General features: G+C 44.5%; 1 protein-coding gene across 1 annotated transcript in view; it reads left to right on the forward strand.

Moving 5' to 3' along the window:
• Positions 1 to 12,346, forward strand: part of PSMD1 (proteasome 26S subunit, non-ATPase 1) — a 138,340-nt gene that overhangs the window by 12,386 nt on the left and 113,608 nt on the right. The window contains exons 7-11 of the mRNA XM_063131768.1: positions 393 to 619; positions 2,229 to 2,295; positions 6,554 to 6,682; positions 7,922 to 8,010; positions 8,798 to 8,876. Coding sequence (XP_062987838.1) covers positions 393 to 619; positions 2,229 to 2,295; positions 6,554 to 6,682; positions 7,922 to 8,010; positions 8,798 to 8,876 — 591 coding nt within the window. The remainder of the gene's footprint in view (positions 1 to 392; positions 620 to 2,228; positions 2,296 to 6,553; positions 6,683 to 7,921; positions 8,011 to 8,797; positions 8,877 to 12,346) is intronic.

Here is a 12,346-nt window from a genome sequence, read left to right on the forward strand (position 1 = left end):
AGAGTGCTATCATGTCTCCCCTCAATCTTCTCTTCTCCAGGCTAAACATGCCCAGTTCTTTCAGTCTCTTCCTGACTGTTAGAGCAGTACGACAATGAAATCAGTTAGCTAGGGTGGTTGTGGGCTCTTCCACACTGGAGGCCTTCAAGAGGCAGCTGGACAACCATCTGTCAGGGATGCTTAAGGGTGGATTCCTGTATTGAGCAGGGGGTTGGACTCGATGGCCTTGTAGGCCCCTTCCAACTTTGCTACTCTATGATTCTATGAGGATTTCCTTCTTGTTCAGATAACTATTTCTAGGAAGTGTTATGCAGGAAGGAGCAAGGAAATCATTGGCATGGCCTTCCATCCTGAGATACCCTCTGACTTGACTTTCATTTTCTCTCCTGTAGTGCCTCATCTTCTTGGACGACCCGCAGGCTGTCAGCGACATCTTGGAGAAGCTGGTGAAGGAGGACAACCTTCTCATGGCTTACCAGATTTGTTTTGACTTGTACGAAAGCGCCAGCCAGCAGTTCCTCTCGTCTGTGATCCAGAACCTCCGCACCGTTGGCACCCCTATCGCTTCGGTGCCCGGGTCAACCAATACAGGCACTGTTCCCGGGTCAGAGAAAGAAGGGTAAGGTAGCCAGTTCAAGAAACACCCAGGTGTTCCTTAAACTGAGTTGTAAATGTTGTAAAGTGCTGAGCTGCAATGTGAATGGCTCTGCACTGTGTCTTGGAATGGGCCCATGCCTCAGAGTGGTGTACGGAAGAGCCAGCCTTGGGACGTACCACATTGCAGATCAATAAGAGTATGGCTTGGGTCCAGGTTATCTGAAAGACCTTATTCTCCCTTATGAGCGTGCCCGTGCTTTGAGATCTTCTGGAGAAGCCCTTCTTTCAGTCCCACTATCATCACAGGCGCGCCTGGTGGGAACACGGGAGAGGGCCTTCTCGGTGGCTGCTCCGGTGCTCTGGGATTCTCTTCCCGGGGAAGCTAGACTGGCTCCCTCCTTGATGTGCTTTCGGAAGCAGGCAAAAACTTCTTCGTTCCAGCAGGCTTTTGGCGAATAATCTGGGTCTCCGTCCATGCTAAGAACTTTTAAAATTGTCATGTATGTTTAATGTTTAATGTTTCAATATTGTAATATAGTTAATATATTTTAACTATAGTATATTTCTTTTCATAGGTTTTAAAATGTATATGTTTTAAATTTTGTAAGGCCGCCTTGAGGCCCAGTATTGGGCCAAAGGCGTGATACAAATAATAATAATAATTTATTTATTTATTTATTACATTTTTATACCGCCCAATAGCCGAAGCTCTCTGGGCGGTTCACAAAAATTAAAACCATGATAAAACAACCAACATGTTAAAAGCACAATTACAAAATACAGTATAAAAAGCACAACCAGGATAAAACCACGCAGCAAAATTAATATAAGATTAAAATACAGAGTTAGAATAGTAAAATTTAAATTTAAGTTAAAATTAAGTGTTAATATACTGAGAGAATAAAAAGGTCTTCAGCTGGCGATGAAAGGAGTACAGTGTAGGCGCCAGGCGGACCTCTCTGGGGAGCTCATTCCACAACCGGGGTGCCACAGCGGAGAAAGCCTTGCTCCTAGTAGCCACCTGCCTCACTTCCTTTGGCAGGGGCTCACGGAGAAGGGCCCCTGTAGATGATCTTAAGATCTGGACAGGTACATATGGGAGGAGGCGTTCCTTCAAATAACCTTGCCCCAAACCGTTTAGGGCTTTAAATGTCAATACCAGCACTTTGAATCGGGCCTGGACCTGGACTGGCAGCCAATGAAGTTGTAAAAGGACTGGCGTGATGTGATCTCGCTGGCCAGTCCCTGTTAGTAAACGGGCTGCCCTGTTTTGTACCAGCTGAAGCTTCCGGACTGTTTTCAAAGGCAGCCCCACGTATAACGCATTGCAGTAATCCAAACGAGAGGTTATCAGAGCATGGATAATAAGAATAAGAAGAAGAAGAAGTGAATTGTTAAGTTACACGTGTGACTGTGTGTGCATATGCACGTGTGTGTGAGATTATGATGCGTGTGAGTGTGCATGAGTGGGTGGGTGCTCTACAACAGTGAGAGCTAGATACCTGCTCTCCAAGCAAACCCCAAAAGGGGAATGTGCCTGATTTATTGCCAGTAGGGTTAGGCTTATGAGATGCCTGGGCGGAGCCTTGACATACACAATGATGCAATTTAGACTTTATTTATTTTTTCAGCGACACCATGGATACTATGGAAGAAAAGGCCAGTAGTCCAGTTGCTGGACTGAAGTCTGCCCAAACCGTGAGTACCTCTATGTAAAACCTCCCTGTTGAATACACAGTTAGTATGCACCTTTGCTCATTACGATCTTGAAACGCTTTGGGGCACTATGAATAACGTCTTTCCCAAAGCACGTGATCAAATGCTGTTTTGGGCTACATTAATAGAAGTATAGCTTCCAAATCGCGTGAGGTCCTGGTTCCTCTCTATTCGGCCCTGGTTAGGCCTCATCTTGAGTATTGCATCCAGTTCTGGGCACCACAATTCAAGAAGGACGCAGACAAGCTGGAGCGTGTTCAGAGGAGGGCAACCAGGATGATCAGGGGTCTGGAAACAAAGCCCTATGAAGAGAGACTGAAAGAACTGGGCATGTTTAGCCTGGAGAAGAGAAGATTGAGGGGAGACATGAGAGCACTCTTCAAATACTTGAAAGGTTGTCACAAAGAGGGCATGGTCATGTGAGCCAACAGTGTAATGTGGCTGCAAAAAAAGGAAATGCTATTTTGGGATGCATTAATAGAAGTATAGCTTCCAAATCGCATGAGGTACTGGTTCCCCTCTATTCAGCACTGGTTAGGCCTCATCTAGAGTATTGCGTCCAGTTCTGGGCTCCCCAATTCAAGAAGGATGCAGACAAGCTGGAGAGGGTTCAGAGGGCAACGAGGATGATCAGAGGTCTGGAAACAAAGCCCTATGAGGAGAGACTGAAAGAACTGGGCATGTTTAGCCTGGAGAAGAGAAGGCTGAAGGGAGACATGATAACACTATTCAAGGACTTGAAAGGTTTAACGGGAGGGCCAAGATCTCTTCTCGATAATCCCAGAGTGCAGGACACGGAATAATGGGCTCAAGTTACAGGAAGCCAGATTCCAACTGGACATCAGGAAAAACCTCCTGCCAGAGCAGTACGACAATGGAACCAGTTACCTAGGGAGGTTGTGGGCTCTCCCACACTAGAAGCTTTCATGAGGCAGCTAGACAATCATCTGTCAGGGATGCTTTAGGGTGGATTGCTGCATTGAGCAGGGGGTTGGACTTGATGGCCTTATAGGACCATTCCAACTCTACTATTCTATGATTCTATGAAAGACCAACCTTCTCCAACCAGATACCCTCTAGATGTGTTGGACTCCTCCTCCTATGTTGACTGGGGATGGTGGGGGTTGTAGTCCAACACATCTTAAGCACACCAAGCTAGGGAAAGCTAGCCTAGGCTGTAGTTCCAATTAGCTTGACACTGGGCTGCTGTAGTTTTACTGCCTTTAGAATCTCTTGGACAACAGTAGCTTTGCTGGTGTGAAAGAGCTGCTTATTCCATATCTCTAATTCCATATTTGCTTAGCACCATGTGTGTGTTTTTCCTTCAAGTAAATATCTGAGCTAGCTTGTGAAAAGATTTATTGCTCTTTTACTGTTCAGGGCATTAAGTGTGTTTTAAGTTTCCCCCTGAAAGCAGGAAACAAAATAACGCCTTATTTAGCCATTGATTGCAGTCATAAATATTTAAGTTGCTGAAGTCATGCTTTGCAGCTGCTTGTGGCAGAGAAAGCAGTGAATAGAGTAAGGTAAAATATAAATCTGCATGCTAAGCATAGCTTTATATATCTTCCTCTTCCTCTTGGAAAACACATTCATTCATTCATTGTTATTTATTACGGTCGCAGACCAGCAAAATCAACACCAAAACATGCAAAGGATAGATAAAAAGTGACATAAAAGCAAAATACAGCTTGGTGAGTTCCTTCTCTCGGGAGGATTGCAACGTTATTTTTTCTAATTTGCATTGAGGTCATGAGAAACTTAGAGACCCTTTCAGTAATATGGGAGGACACATCCCTTAAACAGATTAATACCAACGTTGTGGGGCTACTTCCAGAAAAGGCTGTTAATAAAGGAAAGATTAACTTTTTTCTGCATTCCTCATACATGTTACAATGCAAAATGACATGTTCGACAGATTCTATTGCTCCAGAACCACAGGGACAAATCCGTTCATTAACCGGGATTTTACTACATCGTCCTTCTAGTAATGCTGATGTCAACACATTAAAGTGAGCAAGGGTAAATGCTCTCCTGTACTTGGGAATGGTTAAAGCATACAGATATGAAGCTGCAGTTCGTCCATAGTTATTAAAATTGTTGTAGAGCAGTGGAGAGCAAGATTCGTTATTGGTAGTTCTTAAATGCTGTAGATCTAGATCTATTAATCATTGAACAACAAGAGATTGGGCCTTCTGAGGCCCATAGTTGCCCCCAGCTTCTGCAGAGAAGCCCAGCCTAAGTAGCTTCTTCTCCATCTCTCTCATCCAACGAGTGACATAGGAATCTGAGAGCAGTAAATGGAGATAGCTACCAGGAGCTGCCAGGAAGTGTAGCTGTGTTGTTGTTTATTTGTTCAGTTGCTTCCAACTCTTTGTGACTTCATGGACCAGCCCACGCCAGAGCTTTCTGTCGGCTGTCGCCACCCCTAGCTCCCCCAAGGTCAAGTCTGTCACCTCCAGAATATCATCCCTCCATCTTGCCCTTGGTCGGCCCCTCTTCCTTTTGCCTTCCACTTTCCCTAGCATCAGCCTCTTCTCCAGGGTGTCCTGTCGTCTCATTATGTGGCCAAAGTACTTCAGTTTTGCCTTTAATACCATTCCCTCAAGTGAGCAGTCTGGCTTTATTTCCTGGAGTATGGACTGGTTTGATCTTCTTGCAGTCCAAGGCACTCTCAGGATTTCCCTCCAACACCACAGTTCAAAAGCACCTATCTTCCTTCGCTCAGCCTTCCTTATGGTCCAGCTCTCGCAGCCATAGGTTACTACGGGGAATACCATTGCTTTAACTATGCGGACCTTTGTTGTCAGCGTGGCGTCTCTGCTCTTAACTATTTTGCCAAGATTTGTCATTGCTCTCCTCCCAAGAAGTAAACGTAGCTGTAGCCACCATTTAAAGGCCTCGATCCATGCCTTGCATTCAACTGATCCAATACCCACTTCCAGATAAATAGCTCCGTTCCCCACACAGGAAGGGAGGCCCAGTAGTTTTCTAAGAAATGCAGATTGGACTCTTTCAATTTGGGCATTAAATCCCAGTATCCAAATAGGAATACTGTAAGTAAGTTGGGCCAGATCTTGGAAAACCCCGACTCCCCTGTGGTCTCCCACTCAGGCAGTGCTCAGGCCTGCACTTCCTTGGGCTTCAATAGGGCTACAGCATTGGTGCTTTTAGACCCACCGCTGGGCCAAGCACACCATGCGAATCATCAAAAAACCATTGGCGGCTTTGATGAAGAGAGGACGTTGCAAGGAAATCCATCTTCAGGCTGATGCAAGTCACACAGTGGCGTTGGCGTTCTAGCGAAGTTCAAGCGTGCCACGCAGTGCCAGATCTGTTTGACTAGCGCACTTCAGGGGAAGAGTGTCTTGAATGATGTCCTTGGTGAAAAATTAGCCCTGCCGAGGTGAAAGCATGCAGAAATTATCCCTGAAGCCCAGAGCATTCCCGAACTTAATCTCTCCCGCCCGCTTGCCTGGAATGCAAACTGAAAAGAAAGGATTGAGAGGGGATTAGATTAGCGCATAACCTGGCTGTGGTTATGCTCCTGCAAAGACATACTTTCCCCGTTGTAGGGAAAGGCGGCCACACTGTCTTGGCATTCTAAGGGGCTGGCTGTGCTTGAAAGACACGGGGAATGAGGCCGCTCAGCACAGCAACATACTGAGCTTTGAAAGCTAGGCTTCCGACACCCTCACAACCCCCTGCTATATTGCCGCTTTTTATAAGAAATGGAAAAGATCTTGATTTGGTTCATCCAGGAACCCTAAACAGAGCTTCCAGGTGGTAGGAAGCAACAGGGTGACTGTAGCAGCTGATGGATTCGATAGCTGTTTTAGCCAGCCTTCGGAGTTCCCTTCTAGCATGCACTCAGCGCCGCAGCTGCTAGCGTGCTCATTCACCCTCCAGTAGTGCCCAGCTGCTAGAAGCAACAACAGAGGGGGACCCAAAAACTGCTCTCTTTTTTGGCTGCATCTTCTCTGTTCTTCTGTGCTATTGTTAGAAAAAGCCAGCTGTTGCCAGTAAAATGCCCACAGTAAAAAGGTTTTTGAGAATGAAACGTTGAGTTTTCAGCCGTATGTCCCATGGATATCGATATAAATCTTCTTGCTTACCTGCCATGAATAATCTTGCCAAAGATATCTTAGCAAATATTATATGATGTAGTTGTTGGGAGAATTGTGCAGGTTTTTATTATCGTTCACCCTTTTTGTCTTTATCTCCATGTGTACGTGTGAAGAACCCTGAATCAAAAGACCAGATCCCCAAAATGATAAAAATTTTAAGTGGCGAAATGGCTATTGAATTACACCTGCAGTTCTTAATACGAAACAACAACACAGACCTCATGATTCTAAAAAACACAAAGGTAAGGCCTGCATCTGATTTCTCTCCTACTTCTGCAAGCATTGTTCGGAGATCTTTGATGTTGTTTGCCTCAAGGCAGAATAGCACATTATTAAGTGCTCGTAGCATATCAGGGTTTTACTTTGGAGGGTTCTTCCTTTGAACTGTTCTCTGTTTTCCAGTGACACACGTTGAATGTAGCATCTTTCTAAACCAGAGAATTTACAAAGCCAAGGATTTATTTATTTATTTATTTATTTATTAGATTTTTATACCGCCCAATAGCCGAAGCTCTCTGGGCGGTTCACAAAAATTAAAACCACAATAAAACACCCAACAGGTTAAAAACACAATTACGAAATACAGTATAAAAAGCGCAACCAGGATAAAACCACGCAGCAAAATTGATATAAGATTAAAATACAGAGTATTTTACTCAAGGCATAACTCAAGGATAACAGACATAGGGCTTGTCTACACCTAAGAGTGTAGAGGGGGGAGGATCGCGGACTTACCTGCTTCCGGGATCCTCCCCCAGCGTCCAAACGCCAGCGCGACGTCATGGAAGGAAAGAGGGATGTCCGGCGTGGCGTTTTTTGTGTTTTTGAAGGAGATGTTTGCACATCAACGTGGGTGCAATCATGAGCCAAAATGTAACTGATTTTTTTTTAAAAAAAAACAAGAGCCATCGCTTTGGTGGCAAAACAACTCCCCCCCGATGGTCACGGAGCTCCCTTGCAGAGCTCCGTGCCCGGTGGCAGAACACCGCTACTCGAGGGGAAGAAGGGACAACCCCGGGAGTGGGCGCCACACTGCCCGTGATCCTCGGGGCTGTCCCAGGACCGCGAGAAAAACCGGGAAAACTACGTTGCAGTTATCCCAGGAAAAGTGAGAGGTTGTCCCCGGTTGACTCTGGGATCCCTTGTGCTGGATGCACAGGGACAACCGTGAGCTGACCCCAGGATAAATAGAAGGTGTAGACATGCCCGTAATCTATGTGGTCCAGTAAATGTAGACAGAGCTGTCACAACCAGATAACAGAAAAGACAAAAGGAAAACAAACATGCTGAGGACGTAATTTCCAAAAATAATTAGAGATGTGTCGCCTATACTTCGATCACTCTCCCATAACCTTTTTTGAGCTTGTCAGCATTCCTATTTGGTGCCTCTGCGTAGAGATTTCTTGCTGCCAGTGAGGTGCTCCTACTTGCTTGTGCTCCCCATGGCTTGATGGTGACTTCTTGCTCTTTTGCCTCTCCAGGACGCAGTGCGGAACTCTGTCTGTCACACAGCAACCGTTATAGCAAACTCCTTTATGCATTGTGGAACCACCAGCGACCAGTTCCTTAGGTAAAAGCATTTGGTGGGGCAGCGTGTGAACCTTCGGATGGTGGGGATCAACGCTGCGGAGGTGTAAAGCCATCTGTGGCGGGAGTTTAGCTGATGGAGAACAGTCTTCAGCTATCTCTGGAAGTGACAGGTGGGACTGGAAGAGTATGGGTGGAAGGGTGGGGCCGAGTCTTTGCTGGAGCACTACTGTATGTCGCCTTGAGGTCTTATTGATATAGGGTGAGATATAAATGTTTTAAATAAATAAATACTGCCTGTAGTGGACGACCTGGAACAGTCATCTTTTTGAGTCTTCCGCTGTTACTTCCCTGTTGAAGAATATGTGAAATGTATGAATCTGAATGTTCCTGTTTGCGGATATTGGTAGTGTTGAGGCCAAGTAGTCTAGAGCCAAAGTTGCTACAGCAAAAGGAGCAGAGCAGAGCATTTTTGTCCTCATCATGGTATTAAATACCAGGGTGCTGGTATTTAAACACCTTGGGTAAAATCCAGTCAAATGGATATTGTTGTTTTTATACTTTTGAGTGGTTTTAAATTTTGTGTATCTGTGTTAATGCTCATTGTTTTCAACTTTTGTAAACCGCCCAGAGAGCTTCAGCAATGGGGTGGTATATAAATGTAATTAAATAAATAAGTCCTACTTTTAGTAGGCCCATTGAAATGAATAGGGTTTAAGTTAGTCATGACTCTTAGGTAGGACTTACATTGGATTTTATCCACTATTCCTGCAATACGAAGGTTTGACCGACCCTGATATTTATTCAGTACCCAACTTTTCCATTTGCAGAGATAATTTGGAGTGGCTTGCCAGGGCTACCAATTGGGCAAAGTTTACTGCTACAGCCAGCCTCGGTGTCATACATAAGGTAATACCCAATTATTTGTTGCACTATACGTTTGGTAATACACTGCCTTTGATGTTACTTTAGGATAGATTGAGGCCTTCCTGTTTGTACTGGCCCAGCTCTTATGCAGGTGTGGAATACATCTTTGTGTCGCTGATTTCATGCTAATAGATTATCACATTTGGGGGTCTCTTCACATCTTACAAAATTAGTAAGTACACTGTGTGTACACCGTTTGTACCTCATAATGTGAGAACTCAAGACATGTTTATTCTGATAGATGTCTTTGGCAGATAGACAGATATTCCTCTAGTGAGTCAGCTGTGTCCAAGTATTTTTGGGAAAATCTCATTTTAGTATGTTTATAGTAGAGGGTAGGAAAAATGGATTCCTCCATGGTGTTTATAGCAAGGCATATTTTGGATTCCTTTTAATAGATTTTTCTGGAAACTGGATAATATTTGTAAAATTAAGTTTGACATCTTGAGAACAGTAATTTCAAATGTCTATTTTATTAAATGATCTATAATATAGAAGCTGTTCTATATGGGGAGGGCTTAGTTTGAAATAAATCATAGGGTTGGATGCAGTTAGTTGAATTTGGTTCACATTGAAATGAGTGGCTAACTTCACCCATTGCTTCCAACGGGAACTATGTTCAACTTACTGAGGCTGGATCTCACCCATAATGTTTGACATGGGTCTTGAATTTCTTGTTTTTAAAAAAACACTTTTAATTAAATTTTCAATTAAACGGACCCTCTGTATATGGGACATAATTTAAAATAACTAAATATCCAAGGAAAGGAACCTCTCATGCAAGCACTGAGTCATTACTGACTCTTGGAGGGATGCCAGCTTTCACTGATGTTTTCTTGACAGACCTTATAGCGGGGTGGTTCGCCGTTGCCTTCCCTGGCCGTGATTACCTTTCCCCCAGCTAACTGGGTACTCATTTTACCGACCTCGGGAGGATGGAAGGCTGAGTCGAGTGCCTGAAACCAGCTTCCGCTGGGATCGAACTCAGGCCGTGAGGAGAGTTTCAGCTGCAGAAACTGCTGCTTTACCGCTCTGCGCCACACGAGGCTCTAAATATCCAAACTAACTGCGAAATAAAAGGAAAATTGGATAATCCCTGATAGAAAAAGTAGAGTATTAAAGTTTGTTTAAGCTTGCATTATTAGGAAACAAGTGTGTTTTGATTAGCTGAGGTCAAACAACATTTTTTTCTGCTAATCATAAAGTTATAAAAGGCCATAGAGCATAAGTAGTGCCCTGATGCTGGATCAGACCAAGGGTCCACCTAGCCCAGCACTCTGTTCACACAGGGGCCGACCAGCCAATCGCCAGGGAGGAACAAGCAGGACATGGTGCCACAGCACCCTCCCACCCATGTTCCCCAGCAACTGGTGCACACAGGCTTACTGCCTCGAACACTGGAGGTAGCACACAACCAGTTTTTAAATCTTACTTGAAAACGTTTCTTTTCTCGAAAGGTTATAATCCGTAGTGTGATGATACTAGTTTTTATTATTAGTTTTATTGTCCCCCATGCTGGTTGGCCTTTCCCCTCCCTGTTTGTTTGCTATTGTGATTTTAGAATGTAAGCCATATGGCAAGGTGTTTTGTATTCTGTTTTATTTTGTTCTGTACAGCACCATGAATGTTGATGGTGCTATATAGAGAAATATTATTAATAATAATTACCATCAGGGCTAGGAGCCATGCATTGCCTTCACCTCCAGGAATTTATGCAACCCCCTTTTGAAGCCATCCAGATTGGTGGCCATCACGACATCTTGTGGTAGTGAGTTCCATAGTTTAACTATGCGCTGTGTGAAGAAGTACTTTGTTTTATTTATCCTGACTTTCACACCAATCAGCTTCATGGGATGACCTCGTTGGGTTCTAGTATTTTGAGAGAGGGAGAAAAATGCCTCCCTGTCCACATTCTCCACACCGAGCATCATTTTGTACACCTCTATCCTGTCTCCCCTCAGCCTCCTTTTTTCCAAGCTAAACAATCCCAGTTGATGTAACCTTCCCTCGCAGGGGAGATGCTCCAGCCCCTTGATCATTTGAGTTGCCCTTTTCTGCACCTTTTCCAGCTCTATAATATCCTTTTTTAGGTGTGTGTCTGGACTGTAGCCAGGGCAGAGTGAGACAGCTGCCCTGGGCGACAGGTGCTGGGGGGGGGAGCAGTGTCAAATTGTGAGACCACACGCAGGCCTCTTCCCCCGAAGCTACCCTCCTGCCCCATCGCCAGTGTTGAAATAAGATTCAGTGGCCACTCTAGCCCGCTTCAGCTCAGGCAGCCAAATGCCCTGGGTCAGTAGCCATGGATAGCCTTCGCCTCCAGGAATTTATCCAACCCCCTTTTGAAGCCATCCAGATTGGTGGCCATCACTACATCTTGTGGTAGTGAGTTCCATAACTTAACTATCTACTGGCCACAACCCAGTTGCTGCCTCAAAATGAACACACATGTAACCGCATTAAACATGCTTGCTGATTTAATCTAAACTGGTCAGCATGATTTTGTGCTTGTCTAATTTACTTCACTGTTTAGTGTGCATCAGCCTGTGCAGGAAGTTGTATACATAACTCTTTTATATCTAGAACTCTTTTGAAGGACAAGTGCTATTGAGTGTAGTTCGGGACTGGTTAACTTGGGACCCTCCGGATCACTCCTTGCCAGCATGGGATCATGGGAGTTGTAGGCCAGACCATCTAGAGGGCCCAACCCTGTTATAAGTCAATGTTAGACAACTATATTTTGTGGAGGCAGTAGAATCCTAAATCTGATCTCCTTCCCATGTATGTTAAGTTGGCCCTCTGTAAAGAGGGTTTGGTCTGGTGTAGCGGCTAGAGTGTCGGACCGGGAGTCGGAAGATCCGGGTTCTAGTCCCCACTCGGCCATGGAAACCCCCTGGGTGATGTTGGGCCAGTCACAGACTCTCAGCCCAACTCACCTCACAGGGTTGTTGTTGTGAGGATTATTATTATTATTATTATTATTATTATTATTATTATTATTATTTATATAGCACCATCAATGTACATGGTGCTGTACAGATTACACAGTAAATAGCAAGACCCTGCCGCATAGGCTTACAAGGAAGAGGATTATGTATGCTGCCTTGGGTTCCTTGCAGGAAAAAAGGTGGGATATAAATGAAATAATAAATAAATACATTAATTAAAGCAAAGGCAGAAGGTCTGAATTTGAACTGTGGGCTGCCAGTTGCCCATAACCCCTGCCGGCCGTCCTGGATCTTATGAGGTGATGTAGGTTAGTTATAGTCCAGAAAGTGATGTGTACTGCAATCCTATGCATGTCTGCTCAGAAATAGCTTCTGCGAAATCTTCTGGGACTTGCTTCCAGGAAGTATGCAGCGTTAAACCCTGTCTCCAAACCCAAATTAAGTTTAAAAGCTTTGTGCTATGCCACAAATGAATGGTATCTGTTCTCATTTTTTCTTTGAAGCTAA

This window comes from Elgaria multicarinata, chromosome 8, assembly GCF_023053635.1.
Source record: "Elgaria multicarinata webbii isolate HBS135686 ecotype San Diego chromosome 8, rElgMul1.1.pri, whole genome shotgun sequence".
In the NCBI taxonomy this organism is placed as follows: Eukaryota; Metazoa; Chordata; class Lepidosauria; order Squamata; family Anguidae; genus Elgaria; species Elgaria multicarinata.